At 46.6% G+C, this 19,561-nt stretch overlaps 1 protein-coding gene across 6 annotated transcripts in view; it reads right to left on the bottom strand.

Moving 5' to 3' along the window:
• pcloa (piccolo presynaptic cytomatrix protein a) overlaps positions 1 to 19,561 on the bottom strand; it is a 543,385-nt gene that overhangs the window by 211,286 nt on the left and 312,538 nt on the right. For all 6 annotated transcript variants that reach the window (XM_038811992.1, XM_038811991.1, XM_038811990.1 and 3 more), the window contains 2 exons: positions 15,609 to 15,690; positions 2,248 to 2,373 (listed from right to left, as the gene is read on the bottom strand). In XM_038811992.1, the coding sequence (XP_038667920.1) occupies positions 2,248 to 2,373; positions 15,609 to 15,690 (208 nt within the window). The remainder of the gene's footprint in view (positions 1 to 2,247; positions 2,374 to 15,608; positions 15,691 to 19,561) is intronic.

The raw sequence follows: 19,561 nt of genomic DNA, 5'->3' as shown, positions 1-19,561 counted from the left end.
GCACCCTGTTCCCCAGAAGGGTGGATCAGCAACATGGTCAGCAATGCTGCTGGGGGGCAGCGGCAGCGGCTGTCAATGTGGACAGTATGACCAGGAGGACCGCTGCCCAATGTCGAAAGAATATCAACAAACATCACCGAGCTGCAGGGGTAAGTTACCACCTCTCTCCTGGCATCAGTTCCGCCTCCTACGCCTCAAATTCCCAACCCACCTCACATCCTCCACAAATCACTGACTGACACCCAGCACCCTCCCACATCTCTTCAAGCTTCTTCCTCAGCATCCGCTGGCACCCACCAGCACAACCCCTTGATGTCCAGGTGCAGTGTCCACACATGCTACCTGCTACGGACCTCCTGACCCATCAAGCGTGCGGCTCATATTGCCCTCTCTTTGTCCCCGCAGAAGGACATACTCCATAATAATCAGGAAAGGGCCAAGACGGGGTGGGAGGTCCAGAGATCCGAGTCCTTATCCCCATGAGGAAAGGGCCTTGGAGATCGTGGGGTTGCCCAAGGAGAGAGCAGTCACTGACAGCGAGGTTGGCCTGCGCCGCAGAGGTGAGGATTCACTGACCCTTCACCCAGATGACCTTTCTCAATGAGTTGTTGCTATACCACAGATTTAACCTTGCCCTCTCAGTGACCGCATGTCCATTCTTTCGCAGGATCACTATCTGATGGGGCCGAGCTATCTGAGTCGTCCCTCACCCAACCTGCCACTCAAGAGACCACCTCAGAGGAGAGCTTCAAGGATACCACCATCGAGGTATCACAGCTATCACCCCCACCTTCCACCAGCACCACGACACACATCTCAGTGGGTGGCATTAGAGGACAGGCTTCTGGGGTACAATCTGGTGAACACCACACAGTCGCTGACATACATGAGGTTGGAGGCAGGAAGGAAGTCAGCAGTCGGGTGTCTGCTGAATCTCAGCAATCAGCTGAGTCTCTCCCGGATGCCGAGTCTTTGGATATATGTGCAGCCTCTGTCACATTAATTTTCACCTGCCCCTTGGCAGTGCCAACCTGGCATCCTGGCAGTGTGCTAGGCTGGTGCTGTCAGGGTGCCCTGGGTGGTAGGGGCATTGCCGCCTACCCTGCTCCCCAGCATCCAATTGGCTCCAATGGCCCCAGAGATCCCAGGAGTGGCCAGCATGCTTGTGGAGACCAATACTAATCAGCGCCCGAGTGAGGCCTCGACGGTGCGGCCGCTGACTCACGAGAGCCGGGAGAATGCGGCCTTGACTCAGCATATTTCGATGAGGCTAATGACTCATTTATTATCACCTGGATCACACCCAGCGAGGGTGTGCACACAACCCGGAGCCTGTTTTGGGCCACTCCTGCGATGCTCACTGCGCAACAGAATTGGCACCAGGCACAACACCAAACCAGAATCCAGAAATATTGGACGTGATTTAACAAAAAAGAATAGAACAATCCAGCGCAAAACAGGCCCTTGTTCACTCCAAGCCAGAGTACCGTTTTGTGGCGTTTAGCAGAGTGTTTCTCACCCCCTGCAGTGCCGAGAATGACCACATTACTAAACAGGACTCTGTTTATTGTTTGAGCTGGCGATGAGCAGCCTGTCGAGGCCGCATTTACATTCATTTCCTGCTCTGATCAGCTCTGCTTGTCAGTACAGGAAGAGATCGGGGTGCCATTTTCAAATGCCTGATGTCTCGACCCTCCACTGCGATCTCTGGACGCCCCCCCAACACCGCATCGTACCAGGTGGGTGTACTCGAAACCCCTCACCCCACCTCATAAGGGCATGGCGCCCCAGGCCCAATCCCCACTCTGGACAACCTGGCACCTGGGCATCCTTGGCACTGCCAGGCTGGGAGACTCTAGGAAACCCGCCCAAGTGCCGTTATGCCTGGTCCATGTTTGTGGAAACTGGGCGAAACGGCGTCACAGTGAGGTCTCCCAGGCGTTTGATCCTGTGCTTTGGAAAACCCGGGCACAGAGAGGTTCACATGAAGCTAACCCAGTGAGGGCGAAGTCCAGATCAACACGTCTCGCGAGATCTCAATAGATCTCACAAGGCATCCCAAGCGTTGTAAATCTCGCGAGAGGTTTACCGGCCTCATAACGTTACCTAATTATTATGACGAGCTGAACAATCGCACCCATTATATCTGACCTAAAAGGAAAACCGTGGTATGGGTGCAAGGATTCTGTCATATCCTTACGTGGTGCATTAAAGATTTTTCAATAGAATTGGGAAGAGTTAATTTACCTTCTGTGAGGTTGCCTGTGTGCTCTGCAGTCCCTCCAGGAAAGATCTTGGCCACATAAGCACCAATTTCTCCATTTCGTCCTGGGATCTCTTTCCCACCAATAATCCGGATTCCTAATCCATTCCCTGGTACAACAAGAACAATAAACAATATGCATTAACTATGAAAAAAAATTAATGTTTTGGCATCACGTGGCTGAGCTGGTGATGTAAGAGGGACGGTTTCAGATTTCTGGACCACTGGGAGCTCTTCCGGGGCAGGTGTGACCTGTACAAGAAGGACGGGTTGCATCTAAACTGGAGAGGCACCGATATTCTGGCTGGGAGATTTGCTCGAGTCACTCGGGAGGATTTAAACTAATATGGCAGGGGGGTGGGAACCAGATTGTTAGCTTAGAAGGTGTAATAACTGAAGGGGAAATAGAGAACAAAAATAAGAGAACAATATCACCTGTCTGCTCAAACGCAGTGGTTCGAAGTGTATTTGTTTCAATGCCAGAAGTATAGCGGGTAAGGTGAACTTAGAGCACTTATTGAGTACTTGGAATTCCGATGTTGTGGCTATCACAAAAACGTGGTTAAAGGAAGGGCAGGATTGGCAGCTGAACGTTGGAGGACATAGATGCTTCAGGAGAGATAGAGGGGGATGTAAAAGGGGTGGGGGAGTAGTATTACTGGTGAAGGAGAATATTATAGCTGTACTGCAGGAGGACACCTCGGAGGGTTCATACAATGAGGCAATCTAGATAGAGCACAGGAACAGGAAGGGGGCAATCACAATGTTGGGTGTTTATTACAGGCCCCTCAACTGCCAGCGAGAGATAGAGGAGCAGATAGGTACACAGATTTTGGATAGGTGCAAAGGTAACAGGGTTGTCGTGGTCGGGAATTTTAATTTCTCCTATATTGACAGGGACTCACTTAGTGCAAGGCGTTTGGATGGGGCAGAGTTTGTAAGGCGTATCCAGGAAGGCTTCTTGATGCAATATGTAGATAGTCCAACTACGGAAGGGGTGGTATTGGATGTGGAATTGGGGAATGAGCCGGGACAGGTGGTTGAGGTTTCAGTAGGGGAACATTTTGGGAGTAGTGACCACAATTCCGTAAGTTTTAGGGTACTTTTGGATAGGGATGAGGATAATCCTCGTGTTGAGATACTAAACTGGGGAAGGGCAAATTACGATAACATTAGACAGGAATTGAAGAATGTGGATTGGGTGCGGCTGTTGGAGGGTAAATCAACATCGGACATGTGGGAGTCTTTCAAGCGACAGTTGATTAGGATTCAGGAAGGTCACATTACTGAGAAAATCAAGGATAAATATGGATCGTTTAGGGAGCCTTGGATAATGAGGGATATTGTGAACATCGTCAAAAAGAAAAAGGAGACTTTTGTATGGTCTGGAAGGATGGGGATAGTCGAAGCCCTTGAGTACAAAGAAAGTAGGAATGTACTGAAGCGGGAAATTAGGAGGGGTCATAAAAAGTCCTTGGCAAGTCGGATTAAGGTGAATGCCAAAGCTTTTTATTCATATGTAATGAGCAAGAGGGTGGCCAGGGAAATAATTTAACCACTTAAGAACGGTGGGGGGAATCTCTGTGTTGAGTCAGAGGAAATGGGCAAGGTATTAAATGAATACTTTGCATCAGTGTTCACGAAAGAAAGGGATTTTGTGGAAGTTGATTTTTGCGTAGGGTATTTTTCTGAATGGAAGGTTTCACAAGGATCTGTGCTTCGGTCTCTGTTGTTTGTGGTGTACATAAACAATGTGGAGGAAAATGTAGCCGGTCTGATTCATAAGTTCGCGGATGACACCAAGGTTGGTGGAGTGGCAGATAGTGTTGAGGACTGTCAGAAGATACAGCAGGACATAGATAGGTTGGAGACTTGGGCAGAGAAATGACAAATGGAATTTAATCCAGACAAATGTGAGGTAATGTATTTTGGTAGGTCTACCATAGAGGGGAAATATACCGTAAATGGTAAAACTCTTATGAATATAAAATGTCAGAGAGATCTGGGCGTGCAGGTCCACAGATGGTGAAGGTGGCAACACAAGTTTACAAGGTAGTCAACAAAGCATACGGAATGCTTGCCTTCATTGGACGGGGCATCAAGTATAAAGTAGTCATGTTACAGTTGTATATAACCTTGGTAAGGCCGCACTTGGAATATTGCGCACAATTCTGCTCACCAGACTATCAAAAGGATGTGGAAGCTTTGGAGAGGGTGCAAAGGAGATTTACCAGGATGTTGTCTGGTCTGGAGGGTGTTAGCTATGTGGAGAGGCTGAATAGTCTCAGACTGTTTTCATTAGAGAGGCGGGTGATGAGGGGCGACCTGATAGAGGTCTACAAGATTATGAGGGGAATGGATAGAGTGGATGGGCAGGCACTCTTTCCCAGGGTGGAGGGGTCAGTCACCAGGGGGCAGAGGTTTAAGGTCCATGGGGCAAAGTTTAGAGGAGATGTGCGAGGCAGGTTTTTTTATGCAGAGGGTGGAGAGTGCCTGGAATGCGTTGCCAAGGGAGGTTGTGGAAGCAGATACATTAACGGCATTCAAAAGGCATCTCGACAAACACATGGATAGGATGGGTATAGAGGGATACGGCACAAGGAAGTGCTGAGGGTTTTGGCCAAGGTTGGTATCATGACCGGTACAGGTTTGGAGGGCTGAAGGATCTGTTACTGTGCTGTATTGTTCTTTGTTCTTTGTCATCACATTTCAAAGGAGCAGGTAGTGGAATTTCAAGTTAAAGAAATCTGTTAAAAGATGATCTGTGGGTTTGACCAAAATGAGCTGTCGCCCGTAATGGGAGGATCTCCCTCCACAACCAGTTCCTTGTCAAGTTTTTAAATTATGTTTGGAACAGCACTAAGCAGAGGCCTGGATCGAGAGGGACACAAACATTTAGAGACCAAATCACCAGGAATTTATTTGCACTAAGTGGCTGACTGCAAACCAATCATTGGAAAGTTTGATCATTGATGTAGCCCCCCTGTTGAAGAATGGGTAAAAAACATAGAAATAGGATCAGGATGAGGTCATTCAGCCCTTTGAGCTTTGCTTTATCATTCAATACGGTTATGGTTAATCCTTGTTCTCAACACCACCCATACCCCCTATGGCTGCAATTCAGCGGAAGTAAAATAAAGTCCGCTTTTGGCACATTGGGCGGGATGTTTCTTGGAGGCTGTCACACCGAGATTCTCCCAGAGATTTTCCCAGAGATTCTCCCCGAGATTCTCCCCGAGATTCTCCTCACTATTCACCGGCACTTTGCCGGTTTTTTGGGCCTTGAGGAGTTTCTCCCCGACAAGGCCATACTTTAGTCAATAGGAACTAATCATCACAGATCAGGGCGTCATGTTCACCGGCAGCCCAGATTGCTGCAGCTCCACCCTCCGCTTTTTGCCCCCCTTCACTTCCCCAACCTTCTCGAGGCCCCTCGAACCCGCCCTCTAATGGGCAAGGACCCTGACCCACGGCAGTGCTGACCTGGCACCCAGGCAGCTTGGCACTGCCAGCCTGCTACTCTGGCTGGGTACCAGGGGAGTGCCAGGGTACCCACCCTGCCATGTTCCTGACTCCATGGGGGTCTCTAATGGCCTGCGAGATGCCCCGAGGGGCAGTGTACTAACCAACAAAGAACAAAGAAAAGTACAGCACAGGAACAGGCCCTTCGGCCCTCCAAGTCTGTGCCGACCACGCTGCCCGTCTAAACTAAAACCTTCTACACTCCCTGGGTCTGTATCCCTCTATTCCCATCCTATTCATGTATTTGTCAAGATGCCCCTCAAATGTAACTATCGTCCCTGCTTCCACCACCTCCACCGACAGCGAGTTCCAGGCACCCACTACCCTCTGTGTAAAAAACGTGCCTCGTACATCTACTCTAAACCTTGCTCCTCACACCTTAAACCTATGCCCCCTAGTAATTGACCCCTCGAGCCTGGGGAAAAGCCTCTGACTATCCACTCTGTCTATGCCCCTCATAATTTTGTAGACCTCTATCAGGTCGCCCGTCGTTCCAGTGAGAACAAACCGAGTTTATTCAACCGCTCCTCATACCTAATGTCCTCCATACCAGGCAACATCCTGGTAAATCTCTTCAGCACCCTCTCTAAAGCCTCCACATTCTTCTGGTAGTGTGGCGACCAGAATTGAACACTATACTCCAAGTGTTGCCTAACTAAGGTTCTATACAGCTGCAACATGACTTGCCAATTCTTATACTCAATGCCCTGGCCAATGAAGGCAAGCATGCCGTATGCCTTTTTGACTATCTTCTCCACCTGTGTTGCCCCTTTCAGTGACCTGTGGACCTGTGCACATAGACCTCTCTGACGGTCAATACTCTTGAGGGTTCTGCCATTCACTGTATATTCCCTACCTGTATTAGACCTTCCAAAATGCATTACCTCACATTTGTCCGGTGCTAAATCAGTACTAAACGCCAGATGCCGGGTGAAAGTAGTGTCCAGGTATTTATATAAGCCTAATGGCTCACTTAGATATGCTGATCCGTTTTACGCAGGGTCCATGTCAGACTTTAATTCTTCAATTCCAGTTAATTTCAGCCTATCCACACTTTGCTGACTATAACCTATCCTGTATCAAGTATTGTTCACTAATCTCCCTTATCCCTATTTACTTAAACTGAATCCTGGTTTTTCAATGCTTCAAATTAAATTTGTTGTGTACGCACTTCATGGCTTTGTTCCTTACGATGATAATACCGTCTTCCAGCCACAAAATATAGCTCTACCCCTGCTCTATCTTTACTCTATCGATCTTTGCATACTCTGACCATTTAGCAAGTAAACCTCGTGCTGATTACCACATTCCACCTTTCTCAGCTGATGAATCTATAATCCTCCATGTTCAACACCACTTGGAAGAAGCACCGAGGGTGGCAAGGGTGCAGAATGCATCAAGAGTGGCTCAGCAGCACCACTGCTGACAGAGCTGGCCGGGTCTTAAAGGACAAAACCACAAGGCTGGGTCCACAGAAGGGTGAAAATTCTATTTGGCCACATCTTCATCAACCTGCCTGCCACAGAAGCATGTCCATGACAGTATTGATAGGAATGAAGACCACACAGTCCTCGTGGTGACAAAGTCCCGCCCTCATATTGAGGACACCCTTCGTCCTGTTGTACAGCACTCCTCTTGCTTCAGTGATCACTCGATAACGAGTATAATTTTCCATCAAAGATACTCTGTCACTGGTCATGGATTCTATAGGTCCTCACGTGGCTGATGAGCGCAATCCCAGAGCTGCATTTTTGACTCCACGCTTGGCATGTTTCCGGGAAGTACGATTGGTCCTTGGATTCGAGATTGCGGATATTCCTTTCCGAGGCTTCCTCTTGTCGTTGGGCATCCTGAGGATGAATTGTGTTCCTCCAAGTACATCTCTTCTGAGCAAGGGTCTCCCAGGTGTTGAAATCTATGTTGCATTTCTTGAGGGGAGCCTTCAGAGTGTTCTTGATGTGCTTCTTGATGGGCAGCACGGTAGCATGATGGTTAGCATAAATGCTTCACAGCTCCAGGGTCCCAGGTTCGATTCCCGGCTGGGTCACTGTCTGTGCGGAGTCTGCATGTCCTCCCCGTGTGTGCGTGGGTTTCCTCCGAGTGCTCCGGTTTCCTCCCACAGTCCAAAGATGTGCGGGTTAGGTGGATTGGCCATGCTAAATTGCCCGTAGTGTCCTAAATAGTAAGGTTAAGGGGGGGTTGTTGGGTTACGGGTATAGGTTGGATACGTGGGTTTGATTAGGGTGATCATTGCTCGGCACAACATCGAGGGCCGAAGGGCCTGTTCTGTGCTGTACTGTTCTATTCCTTTGCCCTCCTCTTGTTCAGGAATCTTCCTTAAGCTGGGCGGAGAAGATTTGCTTTGACAGTCGGTATTCTGGCATTCTAAGCACATGGCAGGCCCAGGCCAGTTGGTTTTGGATGATTATGGCCTTGATCCTGGTTCTTTTGGCTCCTTCAAGGACGCTGATGTTAGTGCACCTGTCTTCCCAGCTGATGCAGAGAATCCAACTCAGACAACATTGATGGTATCTCTCCAGGCCCTTGAGGCCTGGTTGAAGTCCAGGTTCTCTGCCATACAGAAGAGTTGAGAGGGTGACTGTCTTGTACACATGGATCTTGGTGTCAGCACGGATGTTGTCAAAGACCCTCATCCTTATGCACCTGAAGGAGGCGCTAGAGGATTGGATACAATGTTGGATCTCTGCATCGGTGTCAGCCTAAGAGGAGAGGTGGCTCCACAGGGAGGGAAATGTTCCATGTTTGGTGTAGTATCTCCGTTGATCTTGGTGGATGGACAGACTGAATACTGCCCTGGGGCAGGTTGGGAAAGGACTTGAGTCTTCTTGAAGCTGCGACCAAATCTTAATATGCTTCTGCAAAGGTGTCAAAGATGACTTGGAGTTTCTCTTCTGAGAGATTGGAGATGACAGTGTTATTCATAGAATCCCATATAACACTTACACTGCAGAAAGAGGCCAATCAGCCCATTCTGGCTGCACCAAACATCTGAAAGCGTATCCGTACTTAGGCCCACTCCCCCGCCCTATCCCCGTAACCCCACCTAACCTGCACATCTTTGGACATTAAGGACAATTTAGCATGGCAAATCCACCTAACCTGCACATCTTTGGACTGTGGGTGGAAACTGGAGCACCCGGAGGAAGCCCACGCACACACAGGGAGAACGTGCAAACTCCACATAGACAGTCACCCGAGGCCAGAATCGAACCTAGATCCCTGGCCCTGTGAGGCAGCAGTGGTACCACTGTGCCACCTGCATACTGAAGCTCCACGAGCGATGTCAGTGTTGTTTTCTTCTTGGATTTCAACCAGTTGAGGTGGAAAGGTTTTCCATCCATCCTGTAGATGATGTCCACTCCACTGGCAAGCTTGTTCTTGACTAGGTAAAGGTTGATGGTGATGAAAATGTAGAAAAGGGTGGGTGTGATGACACATCCCTGTTTGACTCCAGTCTTGGCCTCAAAAGGTTTCTATCTTAATTCTATCGGTGAAGACTTGCCGTGGAGGATTGGAGGATGTTGATGAATTTCTCTGGACAACTGGCCTTTGACAGGGTTTTCCATAGAACGTCCTGACTGACTGAGTCAAAAGCCTTGGTCAGATCAACGAAGGCTGTGTAGAGTAGTTCGTGTTGCTCCTGGCATTTCTCTTGAAGTGGCCAAGTTGTGAAAATCATGTCCATTGTTCCACTGATTTTCCGGGGAATTTCCTCAGAGACTAGGAGAAGGTGACCAGCAAGGATCAGGCAATGATTTTCCTGACAATGGAGAGTAGGGAGATCCCTCGTTAATTTCCACAGACCGCTTTGTCTCCTTTCTTGAAGATGTTGGTGATGACGGCATCCCTGACGTAGGCAGGAACTTTTTCTCTGTCTGAGATTCTCATGAGTCCTGTCCACTCCTGTGGCTTGTCCATTCTTCATGTTTTTAATGGCGGCTTCAACTTCGCCCATCTTGGTGGGAGACACTGTGGCAATGCCATCATGCCGAATGAGATAGATTTTGAACAGATCTCGCAACTCAAGACTGGGCATTCATGAGGCGCTGTGGGCCATCAGCAGCAGCAGAATTGTATTCAACCACAATCTGTAATCTCACGGCCCGGCATATCCCCAATTTGAACATTAGCACCAAGCCAGGGGATCACCCCTGGTTCAATGAAGAGTGCAGGAGAGCATGCCCAGGAGCAACATCAGGCATACCGAAAAATGATGTGGCAACCCGGTGAAGCTACATCACAGGACTGCTTATGTGCCAAACAGCATAAGCAGCAAGTGATAGACAAAGCTAAGCAATTCCACAACCAACACGTCAGATCTAAGCTTTGCAGTTCTGCCACATCCAGCTGTGAATGGTGGACAATTAAATAACTCACTGAAGGAGGAGGGTCCACAAATATCTCCATCCTCAATGATGGAGGATTCCAGCCAATCTGTGCAAAAGACAAGCCTAAGGCATTCAAACAATCTTCAGTGAGAAGTGCTGAGTGGATGATCCGTCTCGGTCTCCTCCGGAAGTCTGAGTGGATGAAGTGCCGAAGTCCGAAGTGCCGAGTGGATGATCCATCTCGGTCTCCTCCGGAGGGTCCCAGCATCACATGTCAGTCTTCAGCCAATACGATTCAGTCCACATACATACATAGATACATAGAAGGTAGGAGCAGGAGGAGGCCCTTCGAGCCTGCTCCGCCATTCATCACGATCATGGCTGATCATCCAACTCAATAGTCTAATCCTGCTTTCTCCCGAAAGCCTTTGATCCCATTCTCCTCAAGTTCTATATCGAGCCGCCTCTTGAATATATTCAATGTTTTAGCATCAACTACTTGCTGTGGTAATGAATTCCACAGGCTCACCACTCTTTGGGTGAAGAAATGTCTCCTTATCTCTGTCCGAAATGGTTACCCTGAATCCTCAGGCTGTGACCCCTGGTTCTGGACACACTCATCATTGGTAACATCTTACCCTGTCCAGTCCCGTTAGAATGTCATAGTCTTTATGAGATCCCTCCTCATTCTTCTGAACTCCAGCAAGAACAATCCCAACCTAGTCAATCTCTCCTCATGACAGTCCCGCCATCCCTGGAATCAGTCTGGTAAACCTTCGCTGCACTCCCTCGAGAGCAAGAACATCCTTCCTCAGAGAAGGAGACCAAAACTGCACATAATACTCAGGGTGTTGCCTCATCAAGGCCCTGTATAATTGCAGCAACACATCCCTGCTTCTATAATTGAAACCTCTCACAATGAAGGCCAACATACCATTAGCCATCTTTATCGCCTGCTGCACGTCCATGCTTACCTTCAGCGACTGGTGCACAAGGACACCCAGGTCCCACTGCACATTCCCCTCTCCCAATTTACAACCATTCAGGTAGTAATCTGCCTTCCTGTTTTTGCTTCCAAAGTTAATAACCTCACACTTATCCAAATTATACTGCATCTGCCATTGATTTGCCCACTTGCCCAACCTATCCAGATCATGCTGTAGAATCCCTGCATCCTTGTCACAGTTCACCCTCCCACCCTACTTGGTATCACCTGCAAACTTTGAGATGTTGTATTTTGTCAAGCATGATTTTCCCTTTATAAATCCATGCTGACTCTGACTGATCCTGCCACTGCTTTCAAAGTGTTCCGCTATAAAGTCCTTGATAATGGATTCAAGAATTTTCCTCAGTATCAATGTTAGGCTTACTGGTCTATAATTCCCTGCTTTCTCTCTCCCTCCCTTTTTGAATATTGGGGTGATGTGAGCTACCCTCCAATCTGCAGGGACAGTTCCAGAGTCTATAGAATTCTGGAAGATGACAACCAATGCATCCACTATTTCCAGAGCCCCTCCTTAAACACTCTGGGATGCAGATTCTCAGGCCCTGGGGATTTATCCGCCTTCAATCCCATCAGTTTTCCCAGCACCATTTCTCTACTAATGTTGATCTCCCTCAGTTCTTCCCTCTCACTAAACCTTTCATTCTCCAACATTTCTGGGATCTGATTTGTGTCCTCATTTGTGAAGGCAGAACCAAAGTATGTATTCAATTGCTCAGCCATTTCTTTGTACCTTATTATGCATTCCCCTGTTTCTGTCTGTAGGGGGCCTACATTTCTCTTGACAAATCACTTTCTCTTCACATATCTATAAAAACTCTTAGTGTCAGTCTTCTGCAAGTTTCCTTTCGTACTGTACTTTCGCCTTCTTAATCAATCCCTTCGTCCTTCTTTGCTGAGTTCTAAACTGCTCCCAATCCTCAAACCTATTATTTTTCTTGGCCAATCTTGCTTCTTGCTTGGTTCGGATACTATATCTAGTTTCCCTTGTGAGCCATGGATTGGCCCTCTTACCCCCTATGCTTTTGTGCCAGACAGGAATGAACAGTTGCTGTAGTTCTCCCATGCGTTCCTTGAATTTTTGCCATTGCCTATCCACTGACATCTCTTTAAGTAACTCTCCCCAATCTATCAAGGCCAACTGATGCCTCATATCTTCATGGTTCTCTTTATTAAGATTCAGCACGCTTGCCTCTGAATCAACTACTTGACTCTCCATCTTGATAAAAAATTCTATCATGTTCTGTTCGCTCTCCCCAAGGGGTCTCGTACAGCCAGATTGGCAAAGATTCCCTCCTCACGATACAGTACCCATTTTAAGATGGCCTGCTCTCTAGTTGGTTCCTCCACATATTGGTCAAGAAAACCATCCCGTATACACTCCAGGAATTCCTCCCCTACGGCATTGTGGCTAATTTGATTTGCCCAATCTATGTGAAGATTAAAATCACCCATGATCACCGATATTCCCTTATTACATGAATCTCTAATTTTGTGTTTAATGCCATTCCCAACCTTACCACTGCAGTTTTGGGGTCTATATATGACATGCACCAGTGTTTTTTGCCCCTTGGCATTACTCAACTCTACCCATTCAGATTCCACATTGTCAGAGCTAATATCCTTTCTCACTATTGTGTTAATTTCCTCTTTAACCAGCAGTGCCACACCACAACCTTTTCTTTTATACCTGTCCTTCCTAAATACTGAGAACCCTGGGACATTCAGTTCCCATCCCTGGTCACCTTGCAGCCATGTCTCCGTAATCCCAATTATATCGTACCCATTTATATCAATCTGAGCGATTAGTTCATCCACTTTATTGCAACGTGATTTCAAAAAATGATTTTTTGAAATCACGTTGCAATAAAGTGGACTGAACCCACTGGATACAGCAAAGGCTATGGGTCCTGACAATATTCCTGCACCAGTACTAAAGACTTGTGTTCACCACCACTTTCTTTAGGACAATTAGGGATGGGCAACAAGCGTTGGCCAAGCCAGCGAAGCCCACACCTCTTGAATAAATAAAAAATACCTTGCGCATATCCCCTCCCTTCACAATTAAAAGCATTGTTGTCTGCTGCCTCAGCTGCATACTTTCAAATTCCCTTCCTAAGCGCCCCCCCCCCCCCCACTTTTCCATATCTCCTCTTTAAGATATTGCTTTAAATCAAGCTCGTTATTCACCAGTTAATTTGGCTCCCTTGTTTTGATCTTACTCCTGTTCCTTCATCACTTGTCACCAAAGATAGTGCAAGAGTGTTCATCAATCCCTTTACATCATGATAATAATCTCTTATTGTCACAACTAGGCTTCAATGAAGTTACTGAAGTTACTGCCAAATTATAGGCCAGTGAGTTTAACTTCGGTAATAGGGAAGATGCTGGAATCTATCATCAAGGAAGAAATGGCGAGGCATCTGGATAGAAATTGTCCCATTGGGCAGACGCAGCATGGGTTCGTAAAAGGCAGGTCGTGCCTAACTAATTTAGTGGAATTTTTTGAGGACATTACCAGTGCAGTAGATAACGGGGAGCCGATGGATGTGGTATATCTGGATTTCCAGAAAGCCTTTGACAAGGTGCCACACAAAAGGTTGCTGCATAAGATAAAGATGCATGGCATTAAGGGTAAAGTAGTAGCATGGATAGAGGATTGGTTAATTAATAGAAAGCAAAGAGTTGGGATAAATGGGTGTTTCTCTGGTTGGCAATCAGTAGCTAGTGGTGTCCCTCAGGGATCCGTGTTGGGCCCACAATTGTTCACAATTTACATTGATGATTTGGAGTTGGGGACCAAGGGCAATGTGTCCAAGTTTGCAGATGACACTAAGATGAGTGGTAAAGAGAAAAGTGCAGAGGATACTGGAAGTCTGCAGAGGGATTTGGATAGGTTAAGTGAATGGGCTCGGGTCTGGCAGATGGAATACAATGTTGACAAATGTGAGGTTATCCATTTTGGTAGGAATAACAGCAAACGGGATTTTTATTTAAACGATAAAATATTAAAGCATGCCGCTGTTCAGAGAGACTTGGGTGTGCTAGTGCATGAGTCACAGAAGGTTGGTTTACAAGTGCAACAGGTGATTAAGAAGGCAAATGGAATTTTGTCCTTCATTGCTAGAGGGATGGAGTTTAAGACTAGGGAGGTTATGTTGCAATTGTATAAGGTATTAGTGCGGCCACACCTGGAGTATTGTGTTCAGTTTTGGTCTCCTTACTTGAGAAAGGACGTACTGGCGCTGGAGGGTGTGCAGAGGAGATTCACTAGGTTAATCCCAGAGCTGAAGGGGTTGGATTATGAGGAGAGGTTGAGTAGACTGGGACTGTACTCGTTGGAATTTAGAAGGATGAGGGGGGATCTTATAGAAACATTTAAAATTATGAAGGGAATAGATAGGATAGATGCGGGCAGGTTGTTTCCACTGGCGGGTGACAGCAGAACTAGGGGGCATAGCCTCAAAATAAGGGGAAGTAGATTTAGAACTGAGTTTAGGAGGAACTTCTTCACCCAAAGGGTTGTGAATCTATGGAATTCCTTGCCCAGTGAAGCAGTTGAGGCTCCTTCATTACATGTTTTTAAGGTAAAGAATAGATAGTTTTTTGAAGAATAAAGGGATTAAGGGTTATGGTGTTCGGGCCGGAAAGTGGAGCTGAGTCCACAAAAAATCAGCCATGATCTAATTGAATGGTGGAGCAGGCTCGAGGGGCCAGATGGCCTACTCCTGCTCCTAGTTCTTATGTTCTTATATTCCGGCGCCTGTTTGGGGACTCCGATATTGGAATTGAACACGCGCTGCTAGCATTGCAAGCCAACTATTTAGCCCACTGTGCAAAACCAGCCACAACATTGCAGTTGTCTAAATTTGCAAGTGATAAAAGACTACTTTCAAGTGTGAAATTGGCTCACTTAACTGAATCATCAAATGTTTGTATTCTTTATTGAGCAACACACTTGAAAGCTGTCATTATGTTAGTCAGTGGATTTGGCTTTCCACTGGATTGTTCTATTAGAAGAATTGGGCCTGATGGCTCCTTGATCAACCTTCGCAACACTTGCCCAGAAGACACCTGTTTTTGTAAATTTGCAACATAACTGTAATGTCATTGGTTAAACTTGACTCAAACCTCAGTAGCTAAGAGTTCTTTGAGCCACAAATGTTAATTAGAAAATATTTTCCCCCCAATAAGGTTACGGTGGGAAAATTGATGTAGGAAGAAAATTCTTGAAACATTAAGAACATTGCAACTTTACACTGATGGGAGGACTGTCCCTATGGCTTTTAAATGCTATTAGTGGAATAATAATATGGATACATTCCTGAAATTGCAGCCCCATATCTTTGATTTATGTGTCTCAAGTGAAAATGCAATGGACACCCAAATGATAGTATGGTAAACAAAGCAGGGAGGGAGTCACTGGAAAAGGACACAGGAGGGGGAAAGAGAGAAGGCAAATTTTTTCTACCTGATACTGTCTGGTCCTTTAGATCCCTCTGAAGCCTGACCCGGGAGTATGGAAAGTTGTACTGAACAGCCTTCACACCAACCTAGAAAATAAGAACCAATTTATATGCTTCAATTATTGATTCTTCCTGATATAACACACTCAAAACTTTGGAGAAAAGTTTGAACGCAAGGAAGAAAAAAAATATTTGGAAAAAAAACAACATTGTGGCTGGATTCTCCGATTTTCGGACTACGTCCGTTGGATCCCTGGTGTTTAACGTGGGAAAAAGTGGCGAGGCCTCAGCACCGATCCTCCGACGGTGAGGGGCTAGCAGTCACGCTACATAAAATGCACAGCCTTCCTGATATAAATGCCTGGAGAATTGTCAATCCGTGGCAGCCCATACGCACACCGCCAACTTGCAGTGATCGTGCCGGCTGTGCACAGACCTGATCTGCTAGATAGTGCTCCCCTAGACACCCAGTCTCCACCCCTGGGTCAGTCCCTCAGCCCTTGCAGGTACCCCCCCCCCCCCCCCCCCACCGCTTCCAGGCTAGCAGCATGGCTTCCCTACCTGCCCCGACTGTGATGCTGCTGGACACAGTCCGCAGCCGTCACGCTGGGTTCCTGAACGCTGAGACCACGGATCAACCGTGCAGTCGGGAACTCGGCCCATCGGGGGTGGAGCACGGGGGAGGGCCTTCAGGTGATGTCCTGAGCCCTTCCCAACGGAGTGCTGTGCACTCCCCGATGATGCCATTTTGGAGGGGGTAGAGCATCTGAAAACAGTCACCACCTCCGATTTGGTTGTAAAAAGGGATTCTCTGCCCGATCGTGAAATCGTCGTCGGCCAGCGGAGAATCCCGCCCTTTGTATTTATTTATGCCTTGATATCATTAAATGTCCCATGGTGCATCAGAGGAGAATTACAAAAATAAATTGACACGGAGGCGCAGGGGGTGTTGGAGCAGATGGCCACACACTTCATCAGTAGACTTTAAAGGATGAAAGTGAGGTAAAGGGCAGATAGGTTTAGGGAGTAATTCCTGAGCTGAGGCTGAACCACCAGTAACAGAGCAATTAAAATTGGAGTTGATCAAGTGGTCAGGCCAGCACAAAGAAATGCAAGGGGTTTCAGTCTGGAGGGTTTGCAGAGATGGGAATGGTCACACCTTGAAGTGATTTGAAATCAAGCATGCAAATTTTAAAAGCAAGTCACTACTTAAGTAGAAGACAATGTGGGTCAGCGATGACTGGAACTTAAATGGAAGCTGAAGGATTTGGGATTTGCTCAAGTTAATGGAGGGAAAAATGTCGGAAGTCAGTCAGGGGTATTAAAGGCACGAATGAAAGCTGCAAGAGCAGGCAGGCTGAAGCAGGGATAGAATCAGGCAATGTGGCCAAGGACAGCATGTGGATGAGAAATAGGAGGAGACAAGAAGAGATCCTTGTGAGACTTCAGAGGCAATGGTGCAAGAAAAGGAATAGATGCCATTGCAGGTGATTCCCCAGTTACAATATGGAGGAGTGAAGTTAGCGCTGTCCCATAAACGGGATGATGATGGAGAGACATCGGAGGAGGATGATGTGCTCAATCATGTCAAAAGCTGAAGACATTCAAGAAGGACAAGAGGGATAGAAAGTGTAACCCGTTACGTCATCCTGAAGGAACAACAACCAATTTTGTTCAGAATTAACAAATGACAAAGAGTATGCAGTTTTCCAAAGAAGGTTATTAGAGCCCGATATTTACTTTCTTCATAAAGCCAGTTAAATACTACCTCATTAGATACTGTTTATTGACCTGTTTAATGGTAATCTCAAGCCAGAAAGCAAAGATGAGAAAATTGATCAAAACATAATGTAAATACATTCACAATATTTTATTTATAAGTGAAATATTTCTTTGGAAACTAACTTGGTTCAATATTTTTCCAAACTTCCCTAGATTCTGTAAGGATCCCAGGTGATTTGACAAATGCAGTAACACCTCTGTTCAAGAAAGGAAGGACACAGAAAGCAGGAACCTATAGGCTGGTTAACCTAACGCCTGTCAGTGGGAAAATATTATAATTTGTTATGAAGGAGGCAGGAAGTTTACAAACTCATAATGGGATCTGTAGTAATCCACGGGAGGCAGGAGTTCCGTCGCCACACCAATATTTATTTACAATAACGATATTACAGGAGCAGCTACAAACAGTGCTGCTAGCAGTCCAGTCAACTTAAGGCTGGCTCACAAAGCCTACACAGGTGATTATATGGGCCCCCTCAATGAGCTATCATTGAGGGAGCTCATACTCCAATTGGCCAACCACTAAAGCCAATTGGAGTTCATTACAGGATCAGCCAGTCTTGTGAAAGGGAAATCATGTCTGACACATTTATTTGAGGATGTAACAAACAAAGTGGATAAAGGGGTACCCGTAAATATAGTGTACTTGGATGTCCAAATGGTATTCGGTAAGATGCCGGGTCATCATTGGCTACAGGAATAGTGCCAGAGGACTGGAGGATAGCAAATGTGGTCCCTTTGTTCAAGAAGGGGAGTAGAGATAACCTCGGTAACTATAGGCCGGTGAGCCTAACGTCTGTGGTGGGTAAAGTCTTGGAGAGGATTATAAAAGATACGATTTATAATCATCTAGATAGGAATAATATGATTAGGGACAGTCAGCATGGGTTTGTGAAGGGTAGGTCATGCCTCACAAACCTTATCGAGTTCTTTGAGAAGGTGACTGAACAGGTAGACGAGGGTAGAGCAGTTGATGTGGTGTATATGGATTTCAGTAAAGCGTTTGATAAGGTTCCCCACGGTCGGCTATTGCAGACAATACGGATGCTGGGGATTGAGGGTGATTTAGAGATGTGGATCAGAAATTGGCTAGTTGAAAGAAGACAGAGAGTGGTAGTTGATGGGAAATGTTCAGAATGGAGTTCAGTTACGAGTGGCGTACCACAAGGATCTGTTCTGGGGCCGTTGCTGTTTGTCATTTTTATGAATGACCTAGAGGAGGGCGCAGAAGGATGGGTGAGTAAATTTGCAGACGACACTAAAGTCGGTGGAGCTGTAGACAGTGCGGAAGGATGTTGCAGGTTACAGAGGGACATAGATAAGCTGCAGAGCTGGGCTGAGAGGTGGCAAATGGAGTTTAATGTGGAGAAGTGTGAGGTGATTCACTTTGGAAAGAATAACAGAAATGCGGAATATTTGGCTAATGGTAAAATTCTTGGTAGTGTGGATGAGCAGAGGGATCTCGGTGTCCATGTACATAGATCCCTGAAAGTTGCCACCCAGGTTGATAGGGTTGTGAAGAAGGCCTATGGTGTGTTGGCCTTTATTGGTAGAGGGATTGAGTTCCGGAGCCATGAGGTCATGTTGCAGTTGTACAAAACTCTAGTACGGCCGCATTTGGAGTATTGCGTACAGTTCTGGTCGCCTCATTATAGGAAGGACGTGGAAGCTTTGGAACGGGTGCAGAGGAGATTTACCAGGATGTTGCCTGGTATGGAGGGAAAATCTTATGAGGAAAGGCTGATGGACTTGAGGTTGTTTTCGTTAGAGAGGAGAAGGTTAAGAGGTGACTTAATAGAGGCATACAAAATGATCAGAGGGTTAGATAGGGTGGACAGCGAGAGCCTTCTCCCGCGGATGGAGGTGGCTAGCACGAGGGGACATAGCCTTAAATTGAGGGGTAATAGATAGGACAGAGGTCAGAGGTGGGTTTTTTACGCAAAGAGTGGTGAGGCCGTGGAATGCCCTACCTGCAACAGTAGTGAACACGCCAACATTGAGGGCATTTAAAAATTTATTGGATAAGCATATGGATGATAAGGGCATAGTGTAGGTTAGATGGCCTTTAGATTTTTTTCATGTCGGTGCAACATCGAGGGCCGAAGGGCCTGTACTGCGCTGTATCGTTCTATGTTCTATGTTCTATGCCAAATAAAAGGTTATCACAGTAAGAAGT

This window comes from Scyliorhinus canicula, chromosome 11 (assembly GCF_902713615.1).
Source record: "Scyliorhinus canicula chromosome 11, sScyCan1.1, whole genome shotgun sequence".
Classification (NCBI taxonomy): domain Eukaryota; kingdom Metazoa; phylum Chordata; class Chondrichthyes; order Carcharhiniformes; family Scyliorhinidae; genus Scyliorhinus; species Scyliorhinus canicula.
This window is presented reverse-complemented; position numbering and strand designations above follow the sequence as displayed.